Here is an 18,789-nt window from a genome sequence, read left to right on the forward strand (position 1 = left end):
CCGGCCGTCCCAACCCCCCCGACACACGTGCCACCGCGAGGAGCCAACACCACAGAGGACACAGAGGCCAAGTCAGTTAGAGAAAATCACAGTCTTTATTGAATAAATTAAGTAAAAAGGCCTCCAGCCAGCTGAAGGAAGGTGAAGTTTCAGCCGTATAGCTGGCTCTTCTCAAAACTCAGGTAGGCAGAGCAGGTGAGGGTTCACAGCTGGACTGGTTCTCTCGAATTCACAGCAGAACAGTTTCTCTTTTCACAGGATTCGGATGGACGGAGAAGAGTACAGAATCCACAGCAAAGCTGGCCCTCTTCTCAGGACCCAGGCCGACAGAAGACAGGTGAGGATTCAACAGCATAACTGGTTCTCTCAGGTTCCACAGCAAAGCTGGCCCTCTTCTCAGGACCCAGGCCGACAGAAGACAGGTGAGGATTCAACAGCATAACTGGTTCTCTCAGATTCACAGCAAAGCTGGCCCTCTTCTCAGGACCCAGGCCGACAGAAGACAGGTGAGGATTCAACAGCATAACTGGTTCTCTCAGGTTCCACAGCAAAGCTGGCCCTCTTCTCAGGACCCAGGCCGACAGAAGACAGGTGAGGATTCAACAGCATAACTGGTTCTCTCAGATTCACAGCAAAGCTGGCCCTCTTCTCATGACCCAGGCCGACAGAAGACAGGTGAGGATTCAACAGCATAACTGGTTCTCTCAGGTTCCACAGCAAAGCTGGCCCTCTTCTCGCGACCCAGGACGACAGAAGACAGGTGAGGATTCAACAGTATAACTGGTTCTAGTCTCAGGATCTAGCTGAACAGGGAGGAGTAAGGATTCAACAGCGAAGCTGGCTCTCTTCACGGGGCTCAGGCAGACAGAGAATACAGGTGAGAATTCAACAGTGTCACTGGTTCTACTCACAGGATCCAGCAGAACATGGAGGAATAAGGATTCAACAGCAAAGCTGGCTCTCTTCACGGGGCTCAGGCAGACAGAGAGTACATGTGAGAATTCAACAGTGTAACTGGTTCTACTCACAGGATCCAACTGAACATGGAGGAGTAAGGATTTAACAGCAAAGCTGGCTCTCTTCACAGGGCTCAGGCAGACAGAGAGATAAAGATGAGGGTTCAACAGCATAACTGGCGCTACTCACAGAGTGCAGATAGACGGGGAGGAGTGAGGATTCAACAATGAAGCTGACTCATGCAGGCAGAGAGTCAAGCTGGCAATTCAACAGCAGACTGGACTTCACAATCCTACGTAGAGATTAAAGAGGAGAAAAGAAGAATTTCACCACTAGATGACTTCCTCCATCCAATGAGATGCGGGCGATATATCCACAGCCAGAACCGTTTCCCCGATGTCACTGCATTACACCTCCACTCGTGTTTAACTGTAATTCACACAAATCGGCACACGTGATTTAATGAACAACACTGCAAAGTCTTGTCACTCACAAACTAGGGCGTAGACAGGGGATCTGGTCCACTGCACAGCACTACAATCTCTTGGACTTCTTCCAATAAAGCGTGGGACATTCAAACTTCCTCCAAAAAGACAGATTTACACCTCATGAAGTCTCATCACATCCTCCAAACAGATTTCTCGTATCACAATCCAAACATCAACAGCACTTATCTCTTATCCACCACGGTTCTCCTCTTCTCCTTCTCCTTCCTCTTCCTCTCCCTCCTCCTTTCATCCTTTCATCCTGTGTTGTCCATCCTCTCCTCCTCTTCCTGCTGTCAGTCCTCCTCTGCTCTCCCCTCTGTTGTGTTGAAGATGAGATATCCTTTTATCCTTCCCAACTGACAACGTGTCCCAATCGCGATCGCGATAGTCTTGTCCCGCACCTGTTTTGAATTAACTAATAATTCTCCGTCTCCGCTCGGAGTTTTCCGGAACTAGAGTCTTCCGGGTCCCACACCGGAAATCCCTCCCCTCAGAAACCCGGCTATGATAAAAGGTTCCGCCTGCCTTTTTTTTGTCACCCCGGTGACACAAGCATTTAAGCGACGCCGTTTTGACCCAAGTGGAAAATTGGATATTATTTTCGTTGACATGGAGGGTGTGTCTGAGGGGGCTGTAGATGAAGGAGGTCCTTCCAGGGAATATTTCCGATTATTGGTGAAGGCAATACAGCATGCTAAAATCTTTGAGGGGCCTGAACAGTGTAGGCAGTTTGCTTGATACACACGGTAAGTATTTAAAACATCTGTTACTAGCACTGTAGGATGGATTTATATTAGTGTCGGAGTTGCATGTACCCCATGCACACCGTTGGACCATTTTTATCTTACCGTAATTCCTCAAATAAAAGCCAGGGCCTTTATTTACCTAAACTGCAGAAAGTACCAGGCTTTTATTTGAAGCAGGCTTTTATTAGAGGCAGGCCTTTATTTAAAAAAAAAATCTAAATCAAATTGAGGTTCCATGGTCCTCAAGACAATTTCGTTTTCAATAAAGTTGTTGAAAAGACAGTTATACAAGCAACACTAAATTTTATCTGTGTTACATCTATTTCTACCATCCATTGGCTGTACGTTACGATGAACTTGAATGCACCCCACACAGCAAAGGAGTCCGTGCGGACCCGCCCTCAAGCCTCCAGACCCACCTGACCGTCAGATTCGTTTACATTATAAGCTGTTTACACCTGCCCACTTCTTTCGTTTTCTCAGATTGGAAAGCTATCTGATCTATCAAAACAATATTACTTAAATTTGCTCACAAATGTGTTTTCGTAAAACGGATATAAATTGCGCTATATGCAGATTTAATGGAGTTCACGTCACCGAAAACAACAGATATGAGCTGCTGCATTTGATAGATCAGCTAATTTCAAAATCAAAAGACTGCAATGAGAGAGAGCTGCAACAGCCCTGGTAAGATCATTTAGTTTCTTTACCTTTAATGATAAGGAGTATTGTCTGCGACTTTCACTTTAATTTGCAATAGTTTGTACGTTGGCTTTATGAATAGATGCTCAGCTACCGTGATGCGTGTTGCAGTAGCGTTGTCGCGTCTTGCTATAACATTACACAGCCTATAACACGCTCTCACACTATTATTTTTTTAGCGTTTTTGGGAGGAGTAAAATTTAGATATGTGGTTCAACAATCAGATACATTTAGACTTCATTATCACATCTCGTCTCAGATGTCCTCCTGAAGAAGTGGTTTGAGTGATCGGATTTAAATAGTCTCGAATGCGCTTCGTATGGCATTTATATGTGGCATTTTCATGATCAGATCACAGAACACGCATGAAGTGGACAGGTGTAACATCTCTTCAATGAAAGGCATTCAGGAGATTATCCACACTAATTTTCCCCTGGCCTTAATTTGAGACTGGCCTTTTGTCCGCGTTGATCACGCACCTGCCCACTATCAGAGGCCAGGGTTTTATTTGAATATCTTTTTTATTTGAGGAATTATGGTAAAATCACAAGAAAAAACATAAAAACAAGTGAAAACTGACTAACTGCAATGCATTTCACTGGACATGGAAGCAAAGAATGTCTGAGTGTATTGGGTGAGCTGCACACTGTGATTGGCTCATCACGTTTTGGGGCATGGCTTAGACATTGGTCAATTGTATCTCTTGTTCCCTGATGAAGAGAACAGAGATGTTAGGCTTGTTTAACTTAAAGAGGCACTGCACAAACTGATCAATGCATAACAAAGTAGCGCAAGAGTATACAGAGCTGTCTATTTTAATCGCTTTTGTGGTACTTTGTCATACACTGATCAGTCTGTACAGTGCCTCTTTAAGTTAAACAAGCTTTTTATGTTTATACTGCAGAGCTGGCAACTTTTGAGTTTAGCATGACGTGAAAATTCTCCGTGGCGTGGGGGGAGGGGGTTTTGGGCGGTGGGGTCGCTGCGAAAGATACGCAAGGTCTTTCGTTCACTGTTTCGACCGTCTGTGCTCTGCTGTCGTGCGCGTGTGCGGCATATATATATATATATATATATATAATAATAATATTTATTATTATTAACTATTTAATACATATACTATAATATACTATACAATATATATATTTATTAATATATATATTATTAACTATTTGTTATATTTATTATTATTATATATAGATATAGATCTTATACATAAGATTATCTTTTAAAATCAGTTGAACACGGAGCTGTTTTTCCTGTGAATAAGACTGGAAAAGCTGTAGTGGACGGAACACGAGTGATAACAGAATGCTTAGAGTGCAGAGAGGAACATACTTTGACTCCTTTTCACTCCAGGAAAGCGTGCTGGCTTTGCGTTTGCGCCTTTAGGAGCTCAACATCTGTCTCGCATGCAAGCTCGCTCTAGATTTGAGGATATTTGAACTAATTTGCGGTAAAACCGCAAAGAAATTCACCACATATTCACACAATTTGCTTCTGTGTGTATAAGAACAAATAACATCTTTTAGAGACAATTTATAATAAATTTTTCTTGGGGCAAAAAGAAAATGACCAACATCAGACCAAAATTCTTAAACATTACAAAAAGAACATTTGTTGTCAATGTCCATGAATTTGGATAACAAAGCTTTACATGGGTAGATTTTATGAAGTATTTTGAAATGTACCTCTTTAACTTTATTCAGCACACAAAATTTATATGGATTTAACCACGCCTCTTTCCAATGAATATCAGCAATTAGTGCATTCCAAAAAAATTTGCCTCTAGGAGAGATTTTATGCTTGGATTGAAAAATTAATCTTATATTTTTATTATTACAGGAATGAGAGAATAGTTTGATGCCATCAATTATTAACTCGGGAAGTTTCCTTTCGTTACTTCCATAAGTAAGGTGACTTTTCATTAAATGTTTTAACCCATCTGGAATTGCTTTTACAACTAGCTGAAACTCTCTCGCTGGAATGGGGAAATTGTAGGTAAACATAAATGCTTCATAAGACAAAACATTTCCATTTTCATCAAACAAATCCATGACAAAGTATATATTTCTTTCAAACCATTTGTGTAAAAATAAAGATTTTTTCCAAGAGGTAATAAGACAATTGTTCCAGAGAAGCATTTTGTGAGGCGAAAAATTGTGATGGAAACCAATTTTCCAAGCTAATAACACTTGCTGGTGAAATGTGGATAGTTTAATTGGTAATTTCCCAGGGATATAGTTACATCTCAATAGAAAAGGTAAGCCTCCAAGCTCTTTGAAGATGGACTGAGGAATAAAGAACCATAGTGAATTTGCATTCCTCTGACAGTTTCTTAACCAATTAAGTTTAAAGGTATTGTTAATATCAAAAAAAATCTAACATCTCTAAGCCACCATCAATTTTTTTGCCGGAAATAATGTCCTTTTTTAACTTGCAAGGTTTATTTTTCCAAATCGAGAAAGGTTTTATTAATGACTTTAGAAGTTTTATCACTGACATAAAGGGAGAGAGCTGGGTAAACATATCTGGAAAGACCCTCAGCTTTGGAAAGCAAAACTCTCCCAAACAAAGTCAGATCCCTTTGTAACCAGTTATTCAAAATATTTTTAGTCTTTTTAATTTTGGGCATAAAATTCAATTGTTCAGGTATATGTTTATTTTTAGAAATATGAATGCCAAGGTATTGAACAGAGTCCTTTACTGGTATATGTTCAACAATAATATCTATAGAATTGTGTATAAATAGTATTTCACATTTATTTAGATTTAACATTAAGCCAGAGGATTTAGAAAATTTGGAAATACATTCCAGGGCCGTTTTGACTTGTGATTTATCTCTCAGAAATAAAGTAGTGTCATCTGCCAATTGAGAAATTTTTATTTCTCCATCAAATATCTTAAGTCCCAGAATGTTATGATTATTCAAAACGTGAACAGAAAGAAGTTCAGCCACTAATAAAAACAGAAAGGGAGAGATTGGACAGCCTTGGCGTTATGCCACGATGGATCCCAAATCTTTTAGAGGTTCCCATATTAAGAATAATAGAGCTATTAATATCTTTGTAAAACATTTCTATAACATCGATAAAATTATTACCAAAACCAAAAGCTTTTAATGATTGAAGTAAGAAGCCGTGTTCGACGGTGTCGAAGGCTTTACAAAAATCTAACAAAACAAGAAGAGCCCCTGAATCAATTTGATCAGAATAGTCTAGAAGGTCAATTATAAGGCGAATGTTATTACTAATGTGTCTATTTTTCATAAAACCTGTTTGAGTTTCATTAATTACTTCATTTAATCCAGATTTTAATCTTTTTGCATACACTAGAGCAAATAATTTATAGTCTATATTTAGAAGAGTAATAGGTCTCCAATTATCTATATTTTGGGCATCTGTATCTGGTTTAGGAATCAGGGAAATTAATCCTTGTTTCATAGTTGTAACCAAATCCTTTTTTTAATACATTCATTGAACAATAAAAAAGGGGATCTTCTAATATCTTCCAAAAGTGTTGGTAAAATTCTATTGAAAGCCCATCTGGACCCGGACTCTTACCCTTTTTCATATATTGGAGAGCTGACAGATCGGAGTCACAAAGATTTTTGAAGTCATCACTAATTAAGGGAATAAAATCTTGAATTTCAATAATAAATGATTTACAAAAGTCATAATTAAAGTTAGACTGATAAAGTTTTTCATAAAAGGAACTGACAAACACTGAGATTAGTTTGGGATCCTTGCATAAGGTGTTGTTAATAATGCAGACAAGGAATTTCTCTTAAAATTCCTTTTTTCAAGTGCAAAAAAATAGGCTGTATTCCTCTCTCCCTTTTCTATCCATCTAGCTCTTGAACGCACAAAGGCTCCACTAGCCTTGCTGATATACAAGTCATCAAGTTTTAATTTGATGACTTGTATCTCTGATCTTGTATCGCTCTCCCATCTGAGAGAGCGACCCAACTTTCCAAAGATTATCAATTTTGTTTAATATTTCTGTTTCGATGCAATCTCTTTCTTTTTTTAATTCCTTACTTCTTCTAATAGCTAATTCTCTGGATTTGAATTTGAATAACTCCCATTTAGCTGCATAATCTGAATTCTCTGAATAAAATATATTGGTGGCTAATGTTTCAATATTTTTTGTAAAAAATATTTTTTTTTTGGATAGGTTGGTTGGCTAATTATAGTTGTTGTATTGCAGAGGCCAGACAGACTCACGTAGGGGATTGACATCTCACAAATCGAACTCTTATAACTGTCTGTCACACGTTGTACCGTCACATCGTTACTTAATACACAAAATAAGATAAAGGAAGTAGCATCAAACAGAAATTACCCGCACACATGGGGTGTTCGAGGCGCACACAGTTCAACAGGGAGCGCGCAGCTCTTAAAGGGGCCACACCTTATTTACACTCGTTACAGTCTGAAATAAAACAAGATGAGAAATTAAATATTCCCAGCACTTTCTATGATGTAGAATGCTTGCTTATCAAAGGAAGTAATAAGAAATTACTCTTTACATTAAGGTAGTAGCCTAGTGAGAACAGGGTGTTGGGGGAATCACTTTTTTTCTCTTTTTCATCAAACCGCAGTTTTTGCAAGTTCCCGCAATTTTTGCAAGTACCCGCAATTTTTGCAAGTTCCCGCAATTTTATCGCATAAAATTGCATAAATATCCTGCATATTCCATCGCATTTTTAAAGAAAACGGGCCGCGTAATCAAGGATTTTTGCCCGCAACAATCACAAAAAAACTCCGCGTTTTTCTGGGAGGACTGCCTTCCTTCCGTGCCGCCAGGACAAGGGGCCAAAGTTTATTTCGACTTTTAATGTTAGCTTTGGAGAGGGATTCCTTGACATAGAGCGCATTCTCTCTGAGGTAGATAATTCTTAGCTTCCATCCATATGATGTCGCGGTATCTACGCATGGCGGAATGAATGATGATGTGTCGCGGCGAGCCCTCCGACCGATGTTTGCCTACACGATGGACCACACCCAGCTAGCAAAAAGTCGTCTATTAGACGTTGAATAGACGTAAATCTTCAACGTCTAATTACGGTCCACTGAAGGTTAAAAATGAAAATTGAAAAGACATCAAATTTTTCCAACTTTTCAACGTTGAAAACAGGTCAATCTTCAACGTCTAATTATGGTCCATTGAAGGTTGAAAATGAAAATGGAAAAGACGTCAAATTTGTTCAGTTTTACAACGTTGAAAACAAGTCGATCTTCAACATTTACCCAATGCCTATTGACAATTGTCAATTCTCAAGTCCCAACACTAATATGCCAAAAACATTTTAGATAAACATATGAATGAAACAAAGCTTTAAAGAGTTAGCTTAGAATAGCTTTATTAAACCGACACATTTTAAAATAAACCAGTAACCAACATTTCAAGATTTCACATTCCAAAAAAAATTCACACTTTGCGACCTCCACCTCCAGCTCTCCCGGGAGCATGTTTAAGTGTCTCAGCCATAGCAGTCCTGATTTCTACTTCTGTGGCAGTTTAGCTCTTTGTCGCGACGGATAGCGACCTAAAATGTCTACAGTACAATAAAAAAGTCAGTTTTGTTAAAATAAGGTAAATGTTTACAACGTTACACTTATTTTGCCATCATAGCCAATTATTTTGTCATACTTACATTACACAGCTGCTGCTTACGACTCGTGAACAGCTTCTGGCGGTTGGCTTGATGGGTGTAATACAGATTCGTGCACTTTCTCTGCTGTATGTTCGCAGGCACCATGCACGCGCCTCCTCATTACTTCGATGGCGGTTGGCAACTAACTTTAATGATGCATTACCGCCACCAGCTGGGGTGTAGGAATTCTTTCCAAGTATTGCACTTAGCTCAATCGCAGTTATATATATATATAATATATATATATATATATATATATATATATATATATATATATATATATGTATAATATATATATATATTATAACGTAATGTGTAAAACTCTTACATTTATTTGAGAACATGTTTTCTCCGTTGTTTTAGCAGATGATCAGTTGAAATCACGTTGTCAACCAGTCCAAGGTGGACCGACTTATTTTCAACCATATTTCAACGTTGAAAGACGGTAATTGTTTACTGGGCATCCACAGCCTCCTCCAGCTTGTCTTTGATTCGCGGGACTACCCTGGCAAGATGATTGATGGTAATCGTTCGGACATTTTCTTCCTCGCGTTCTTTCACTCCAAGCAATTTCAAACACCATCTGCGGCTGTACCTTTCTAGCTCTTCCACTCTAGACATGAGAGAAACATTTTCCTGTTGCATATGTTGAATCGAAGCTTCGGCCTTACCGATCTTTTCACCCTGAGTGGCAACATCTGAAAGGAGTCGATTGACGGTGTCAGACAAAGAGTTCTCAGCCGCAGTTGTGACATCAATGGAGCTCTCGATGCGGGTTATCTTTTGAAAAAACGCGTCTTGCTTAGAATTCAGGGACTGAATTGCGTCGAATATCTCAGTAAGCGATACAGCACTATCAGCTTTTTTCTTTTTTCCAGGAGGACTTTTGCTGGGTGTAGCACAAGCATCGATATCATTTTGTGATCTGATGGAGGCTTCTCCAGATTCAGGCACGGAGTCATCCATATTTTGGTCAAGAGAATAACGAGACATCAGACTGTCGAAGTTCCACGAGGCGCGCAGGTTCCTATTAGCTCGTTTTTTGCCCATTAAACTCAAATGCGGGTTCCAGCTTTTGTTTCACAGTCTTTAGCGAATAAAACCATCCGCCATTAGAACAAAGTAACGACCTGTTGACCAAAAAAACCCCACCAAAATCCTTCTTAACCCTAAAAGGTGCAAATTACAGATCTAGTCAGCAAGACGCCATCTTGCCCCCCCATCTCTCTCCACTATATCAGTGCTTGGTTCATACGTAATGACGCACACCAATGTTTACGATGGATCAGCCTGTAATTGGTCAAAAACCATCACGTGAAAACATCACGTGATATCCAAAATGGCAGCTAGCATCGAGCTAGCGGCAAAAACGACGGAATATTTATAAATTATGGACTTCAGGAGTATCAAAGTTTGATATACTCGATTGGATTTATTGCTGAAAACCTCTGAAAGGATGCACAAGTTCCAGGCTGGATAGAAAACCTTCTGTAAAGGTTAGAAAGACACCGAAGACACCCCCGTGAAGGCTAGCTCGTTAGCTTTCTGCTGGAAAAAAAACGGTAAGAAAATCGATAAATCTGTCATCGAGTTATGTAAACATTTATCGGAGGTGGCCTGTGGCGTCGTCGACGATGCCGTCGGTCTCAGAGGGTTAATATTTCTCAAATTAACAAAAAGTCTCTATCTTTTATCACTTTTAAGATATAGCCTTTTGAAATTAAGATGTCAAAATCGAACATTTTAGGAAAAAACCTCTGGCGCCTAAAGGGATATCTCAATCGATTTTGCTATAGTGAGGGATTATCAGAACTAAACCTATTTTATTCTTTTTTAAGAATTGTTTATAAGTTTAATAATAGTAATAGTATTATTTGGTCAAATAAAATAAAATAAAAATAAAGTTATACACAGAGCTATACTGCACTCTTGTGTTCAAAATCAGCTACCTATTGTATTTATTAATATACTATGCACATGACCCACCAGTTAACATGTGACACTGGCAGAGGCCTTAAAATCGCTAATATAAAAGTGAAAGTAAAATACTCGCACGGACCTTGACAATGGTATGGAGCAGAGCGCACTTTTTCAATTAATTCATATGGAAGAAGGAATGAACTAAAAAACATTCACTCTGTTCTGCTCGCTCCTTGCCGAATGGCCATGCACTTTTTAGTTTCACTTTGAAATTAGCTCAATTTTGGGGCCGATTGCTTGAATTGTGAGTTCAACAGCCTATTATACTTAATAGAAAACACAACAACAAAAAAGAGCTTATAAGCTCTTTTACTCAAAATATTCCGTCATCATCTTTTCAGTCAGCTCTTCACTCATGTTTAATGAAATTGGACTACTGTTTCAGATCTTTGCTGTAACTCTCATTCAGCTCAAGTTTTAATTGTGGTGTCCGTTCTCTAACTGAACTAAATGATTTTATTACACACACACACGCACAAATATAAAAAAGACCTTGAGATAAAAACTGTCCTAATGCAAAAGGCATTAATTTAAACCTATGAGATTCAATGACATGGTATCCATCTAAATTTAAACAAGCTCAAGGATGTGGCTGTTGGGGTTCATGGTCATAGTGGCACCAGCTGCTTCAGTAAATACGGCGTATTCAGACAACTTTAATGTGGTTCTTTTTCATTTTTCGTGTTTTACATTAATATTGCCAGTTGTGCACAGTTAGCCTAAAGACATCAGGTGGCGGTGCCACCGGCTTGGGCCTGTCATCACTGCTTGCAGCTTTATTTTCATTGTGTTATGCAGTACTGGACCACCGTAGGATACATTTCTTATAGGAAAGGACACAAATGAATTAAATGACCCATGTCAGAAACTTTTTGATTCAAGCTGTCAAATTGACTTTCTATAATCAAGCTCTTCTGGCAAACATTATTTTCATTATTATTAAATAAAACAATTTTATAAGATTGAACATGTAAAGGGGGTAAACCTCTGAAGCAGAGACAATATATAAAAGGCAATATGACAAATAAAGCAAAGAAATGGACGTTTGTTCATATAGATGAAATTACAGTTAAAACGATAAGTTGTAAAAATAAGAGTTTACATTTCTATATCACTGTAATGGAAAACTATTTATTTTGTGTCTCTCTTCCCATTATGGAATTTTTTGTGTTTCTCTCTGGATGCAAAAGGATAATGTAGCACTTTGGAGCAAATATGGCTATCAGTAATCCAAAACTGGAAGCTAAAATGGCAAATATCTCCACAGCTACTGCATATTTCCCTGGTGAGCTCACATATGCTGGAACAAATGCAATCCACACAGCACAGAAGATCAACATGCTGAAAGTGATGAACTTTGCCTCATTAAAATTATCTGGAAGATTTCTCGCTAGGAAGGCTAACAGGAAACTTACTGCTGCCAGTAGTCCAATGTATGCCAGCAGAAGAGAAAAACCAGCCACTGAGCCAATAGCACATTCATAGACTATTTTAGAGCGGATGTACTGGTTGTTTTTATGAGGTGTTGGAGAGGCAGTTGATAGCCAGACTGCACAAATCACAATCTGGAGGGCTGTTAGGACCAGAACTGTGCATCTTTGTTGAACAGCTCCAAACCATTTTATTGCTCCTCTGCCTTCTGGTCGAGATGACTTGAACACAGCTATTACCACCATAGTCTTGACCAGGATGCTGGAGACGCACAGGACAAAGCTTATGCCAAACACAGCATGTCTTAACTGACATGTCCACTGCTCTGGACGGCCAATGAATAGCAGAACACACAGGAAACACAGTTTGAGTGACAAGAGCAGCAGGAAGCTGAGCTCTGAATTATTAGCGCGTACTATGGGAGTGTTATGGTGATGAGCGAAAATGACCATCACAAGAGCACAGAAACAGGTGCCTAGCAAGGAAGCAGTGGTCAAAGAGATGCCAAGAGGTTCCTCATAGGACAGAAACTCAACTTCTTTGGGGACACACTGATCATTATCTGGATTGGACCAGAAGTCATCTGGACATGCTGTACACTCAATAGCATCTGCCATAAAGACACAAAAATTAAAGAAAACAATCAAAAAGAGAAAATTTCCCTTTCACATTATATTATATGATTTACCTGTTGCATTAGAAATCTCTCCATCTCCACATGGCAGGCAGTCAAAACAGCAGACAGGAAACCCCTTCCTTGTTGCTCGTCTGGTGCCTGGGGAGCAGCTCTCGCTGCACACAGACCGTGGGGGCTGAAGAAGACACCACCTGTTACTAATCATGTGTTTGTCATCTCTTTTACATAATGACACATCTTATTGCTTTGACTAGTATTCAGACTACATATCTGCAAAAAGGATGACTTTAACATGCTATGTTAGTTACTTTTTTTGTCTCAAAGTTCCAGTAAATTGCTTCCTCATCCAGTGTAAGTACCATCCCTGTTGCTGCCCCTTCGTTTACTACACCGATATTGTGGATTGTTATTGATCCATCAGAGCTTGGGTGCCAGTTCAACACATCATAGATGGCTAGAGCATCGCCATTCTTATCAAATGACACATGATCACCAAAGCCTGTGGTGAAGTTCACTTTCTGGAGGTAGTGAACCAGCTGTACAGTTTGTAGACAGGACAGGTTTTATGTTTATCTTGAAATTGAATTAATTTAGAGTACACATTTTCCACCAAGTCTATGTGCCTAGAGAATCTGCACTATACCTATGGTCCTTACCTGCCAGGGTTTCAGGTTAATTATATCGGCACATCTGTTCCCACTGAATGGTCCTTTCCATTCCTTACACTGCATCATTTCATGAAGCGCATGTGCCAGGGCATAAACTGCCTTATAGACATTATAAGATGCCCTCAATCCTGAAACATCAGTGTATGATGTGTCCGTGGTGGTTAGATCCTCCTGTCCTGTACATACCTTTTTCATTTGCTCTCCATCTGTCTGTTTAGTTTCAAAACTGCACTCAAACATGTTCTCCCAGAAGATCCTCAACATATTATTTCTTGGATCATTGCTGGGACGGAGACGTAGCAGATAGTCATGAAGCCCCTGAATCTCTCCACGTCTGATAGCAATGCCCAGTGTGCCTGCCAGGAAGGGCAGGAAACGTGGAGTGTGGTATTCAAGAGAGGTAGCCCAAGCTTCACTGGCAATCCACTGCCTGCCTGTCATGTTCTGCAACACCACCTCATCCATCAAAGGTATCAGAAAGGATGAAAGAGCAAAAACAACCACCACTCTTGCTGTACAGGCCTGAATCACTCCCATAATACGCTGAATATCTCTGGGGTTGTGATCACTGGGCAGGATTTCAGAAAAAGCAATACAATGTCCAAACAGATGCATTTCCTGTTGAAAGGACTGAGCAGCATTGATGCCATAGTCATCATTACTGTAGAGTAGACCAACCCAGGTCCATCCAAAATGCCTCAAGATCTGAATCATAGCCCGCACCTGGAAGGCATCACTGGGGATTGTTCTGAAGAAAGAGGGGTACTTTTTCCTGTCACTCAAACAGGAGCAGGTGGCGTAGTGACTAACCTAATTAGGGGAGATGTTTAGAGCATGAGACAGAAAAATAGTGATGATCAGAAAAAAAAATAGTAATTTAGATTTTTTTATATAATATGCATAAGCGAGAAAGAAAATTCTGAAAGGCTACAAGATGACAAACAAAAAACAAAAAAAAACAAAACTGAAAAGTCCTGCAACAATGCTAAATACCAATGTATTATCAATGCTGAAAAATATTTTTATTTTTTGTAATCCCATCTTACTATTGGTACTCGAAACAGCCCCAGGACACTAGAAATCGCAATGGAAGGAGTTGAACTTGCATCCCCCACAATTCCAACCACCGGAGGAGGGCCAGTGCAGTTTACGCTGGAGAAGGACTCATCTGTCCCACTAGCCAGGGATATGGCAGCCCGGAACGCCATTCCTAGCATCACACAGTTGTCATAAAGATGGTAACCAAGAGTGATGTTAGGCAGTAGGTTGGGATTCTTATTAATCTCATCTATTGCAAAAGCCATGGTCTGTGCATGCTGAAAGCCTTCCATATTAAATCTAAGAAAAAAATAATAAATTGAAATTATTAAAGATATCAATAACCACGATTCAAATTAATACAAGTATTAATACATAATAAATACATGAAAGTTCAAACATGGCTCAGGATACTTCATATTATGCACAACTGGTTAGATATATAGCATTCTCAATACAGATTTTTGGCCAAGGCTGCATTACTGCTGTCAACACATCATTTGCACATATTTGGTAAAAGAGGGTATGGTGAACACAATATTTTTATTTCTTGTTTCACTACTACTTACTTTTCTTCTCATTTATCTAATTATGATGAATCGTATGTTAAATCTTTCTTTCTATACTTTTACAGTTATGTAGTCAGTCTGACTCACTTTTCACAGTATGGTCTTTCTGGTTCCATTCTAAAGTTCAGATCTGGGAACACTGTGAAAAAGTGAACATGAAACAGGCCTCCAAGAATAACATCTCCATCCTGGTACATCCCATTCAATTTGAAGCGTCCCTGGAGCTGACAGGTACCTGATCTGATGATGGAAACTGCAGAGATACAGTTAAAAGACAGGTAAAGAGAAATATACAGAGTGATCCACATCTTTCTTTCTGATCCACTCACCCACTTGACACACTAATTTATGATGAAAGTTGTGTTGGGTGTTGCTTGAAATTAGCATGCTTGGTGCATGGAAATCAGGTGTCCCTGGAAATCAGAACGTCACACTCTCAACCCCTCCTAACAAAGGCAAGGCAAGAAAACAGCAATGATGGAATAATGGTCATTTGCATGCACAATATTGTTGCTCAGAGAGAATGCATAAAGGCTTATTTAAAGATGTTGAGCTGATAGAAACAATTGGTTTTATAACTAACTGATAAGAATCAATACATTTTGTTATCCATGATTTCACTTTAAGTGTTTTTTTTTGTCAGAATTCCTCTAGATGTATGTCAAGCAATTCACTTTGACTACTACTTTCTAAACAACAGATAGGATCCTGCTCGGTGCATTTTTGGAGACACGCCCTCACCCGTACCCGCAAAGTTCGGCACTAGATCTGAACCGTCACCCGTGATAATATTAAAATTAAATCCACAGCCCAGACCCGTTAATATTTGGCCCGTTATCCGACCTGTGCCTGCGAAAAATCACACATGCTAAAATCATTCTAATAAATGTGCTTTATTTTTTTTATCTCACACCTCTCTCAACATCACAATAGTATGGAAGCTTGATTCCGCCATAGAAAAGTCAGAATTGCGAGATATAAAGTCAGAATTGCGTGATATAAAGTCGCAATTGCGAGATATAAAGTCAGAATTGCGATATATAAAGTCAGAATTGCGTGGTATAAAGTCGCAATTGCATGTTATAAAGTCAGAATTGCGAGTTATAAAGTCAGAATTGCCAGATATAAAGTAAGAAATGCTAGATATAAAGTCGCAATTGCGTGTTATAAAGTCAGAAATGAATGATATAAAGTCAGAATTGTGAGATTTAAACTATTCTGAAGGGGGGAAAAGACTAACTTAGAAATGGCCTGATATCGCAATTGCCACTTTATATCTCACAGTTCTGAGAAAAGATGTCAGAATTTCAACATATAAACTCGCAATTATGTGTCATAAAGTCAGAATTGCGAGATGTAAACTCACAATTGTGAGAAAAAAAGTCAGAATTGTGAGATAAAAAGTCGCAAGTTTGTCTTTTTTCTCAGAATTGCGACTTTATATCATCCAATTCTGACTTTATATCCCGCAATTCTTACTTTATATCTCTCAATTCTGACTTTATATCACGCAATTCTGACTTTATATCACGCAATTCTGACTTTATATCTCGCAGTTCTGACTTTATAACACGCAATTGCGACTTTTTATCACGCAATTCTGACTTTTTATATTGCAATTCTGAGAAATAAAGTCAGAATTGCGAGATATAAATGTGCAATTGTGAGAAAAAAGTCAGAATTGTGAGATAAAAAGTCACAATTATTTATTTTATTTTTTTATTTAGTGGCGGAAACAAGTTTCCATACAATAGCCTCATAATAATAATAATAATAATAATAATCATACATTTTATTTGTCGACGCCTTTCTAAATACCCAAAGACATCTTACATGTTTCGGAGGAAAAACAGGAAATACATTAAAATACATTTAAATTCATAGTAGACTAATACATGTTACAAATAAGACATATCAGCAAAATGCTAAGAACGCCAGAAGAAAGCACTATAAAAGATTGTCAAGGCGGTAACTATGGCAATGTAGAACTAAAATGTTTTAAAGATTAAAAGCTTTTTTAAAGAGATAGGTCTATAACAATATTTTAAATGAACTGACTGTGTTTGCCTGTCGATTGTAGGATGGTAGGGCATTAGTCTTGGAGCAGCGCAACTAAAGGTCCTAGCCCCCATGGTGGAGAGACGGAATTTGGGGGTCACAAGTAGGCCAGTTGAGGGAGAGTGAAGAGAGCGTGTAGGAACATATCCTGATAGGAGGTCATAAATATAGCTGGGAGCAAGATTATGGAGTGCTTTGTAGGTGATGATGAGGGTCTTAAAGTCAGTATGGTAGTGCACAGGGAGCCAGTGTAGAGTGATAAGGATAGGTGTGATATGATCAGATGGTCTGGAACCAGTAAGGATTTGAGCAGCAGAATTCTGAATTAGTAGAAGTCTATTTATCAGAGTGAGGTGGGTGGAAGTGGAGATGAGGGTTTAGTAGAAATATAAAGCTGGGTGTCGTCAGCATACTGTAGCAGTGGAAATTAATTTTGTGGTGTCTCGTGATCAACCACCTGTGCATCGTCCTCATCATCTGTATCACCTGTTTTCACATCATTATGTTTGATTCCTCCTTGTATTTAGTTTTTCCATCTGTTTGATTCAGTCTTTGTCGGTCATTGTTGAATGTTACCCTGAGTTCTGTGAGTGTTCCTGCTCGTTTTCGTGTACCTGTACCTGTTTTGAGTCTTCAGTAAAGTAATTGAATTGGAGCATTTGCCTCTTCAGTCTTCCTCTGCCTGCACTCCACAACTAACCGTGACAGAACGACCGACCTAATCAAGATGGACCCCTTCTCAGCGGTCAAACTGCTCTGTTTAGAGCAGAGAGACCGCTCCTTAGAGGATCATTTGGTGGATTTCCTCCACCTCGCTCCAGCCACAACTTTCCCAGACGACAGCCTCTGCAGCTTCTTATATGCCGGCCTCAACACCGCCACCAGAGAGCAGTTGTCCGGGAAGGGCCCTCATTGGAGCTTTGCGGCCTATGTGGAGTGGGTGCTGGTGTCCTGTGGATCATCCTTAACTGTCAATAACGTCACCAGCCCCACTCCAACGCCCGAGCCCTCCTCTTCGCTGGTTCCGTCCAGCCCCGCCGAGCCCAAGCTCTTTTCATCGCTGGCTCCGTCCAGCCCCGCCGAGCCCGAGCTCTCCTCACTGCTGGTTCCGTCCAGTCCTGTCCAGCCCGAGACCGTCCAGCCAGCGCCAGAGACCGTCCAGCCAGTGCCAGAAACCGTCCAGCCAGCGCCAGAGACCGTCCAGCCAGCGCCAGCCAGCGCCAGAGACCGTCCAGCCAGCACCAGAGACCGTACAGCCAGACCCCGAGACCAGGATCTCACCCAGCCTCCCTCTCCCGCCTCCTCTCATCGGTCACCTGTCAGCCCTTCTGCCTTCCAGCCCTCCTAATCCAGCCTGGTCAGTGGATCCCCGGTCTTTGCCTCCCACCTCCTCTACCTGGACTCTTCTTCAGCCCCTTGTCCCATCTGCTCCCCCTTGGTTCCTACCTCCCTCAGCTCCACCATGGCCCCTCAGTCCACCAGTTCCGCCAGGCTCCCTCGTCCCCCTTGATTCCCTTTGGTCCCTCGTCGTCCTTCCCTCACCTCTGGACTTCGCCTCGTCCTTCCACCCCCCCGGTTCTGTTGGACTCCTCACTCCCCTCAGTGCCCCGTCGGTTCTCACTCCCTCTGTCTTCACCATGTCCTTCTGTGTCCCTGTCGTCACTTCGGTCACCTGAGCCTGCGGTATCACCTGCGGTAAACAATCTGCGGTGGTTCTTTATCAGTCTGGCCAACTTAAATTTAGTTCCCTTTCAAGGGAACTTTGAGCTGCGTTAGAACGCAGTGGGAACTCTCTGCATGATTACGTTGTGAAGCACATGTAAAATCCAATTGAAGCCCGAAACGTCAAGGCGGGT

The 18,789-nt window shown here is 40.2% G+C and overlaps 1 protein-coding gene across 1 annotated transcript; it reads right to left on the minus strand.

Annotated features, from left to right (window-relative positions):
- Window positions 1–11,659: 11,659 nt before the first annotated feature.
- On the minus strand, window positions 11,660–15,368 carry LOC120486051 (extracellular calcium-sensing receptor). Its single transcript, XM_039681895.2, has 6 exons — window positions 14,963–15,368; window positions 14,315–14,606; window positions 13,257–14,078; window positions 12,909–13,136; window positions 12,652–12,775; window positions 11,660–12,573 (listed from the first exon to the last, which is right to left on the minus strand). Exons 1-6 carry the CDS (start codon window positions 15,181–15,183, stop codon window positions 11,660–11,662), a joined length of 2,601 nt encoding a protein of 866 aa, XP_039537829.2. The 5' UTR covers window positions 15,184–15,368.
- Window positions 15,369–18,789: the final 3,421 nt, after the last annotated feature.

The sequence above is a fragment of the Pimephales promelas genome, chromosome 10 (genome assembly GCF_988280905.1).
Source record: "Pimephales promelas chromosome 10, fPimPro1.hap1.1, whole genome shotgun sequence".
Lineage (NCBI taxonomy): Eukaryota > Metazoa > Chordata > Actinopteri > Cypriniformes > Leuciscidae > Pimephales > Pimephales promelas.

Coding starts and splice junctions, on each gene's coding strand:
- LOC120486051 (XM_039681895.2), bottom strand. CDS start 15,183: ATGTGGATCACTCTGTATATTTCTCTTTACCTGTCTTTTAACTGTATC. Junction 14,607..14,962: donor GAAAGACCATACTGTGAAAA/GTGAGTCAGACT, acceptor TTTTTTTCTTAG/ATTTAATATGGAAGGCTTTC. Junction 13,137..13,256: donor TTAACCTGAAACCCTGGCAG/GTAAGGACCATA, acceptor CAAACTGTACAG/CTGGTTCACTACCTCCAGAA.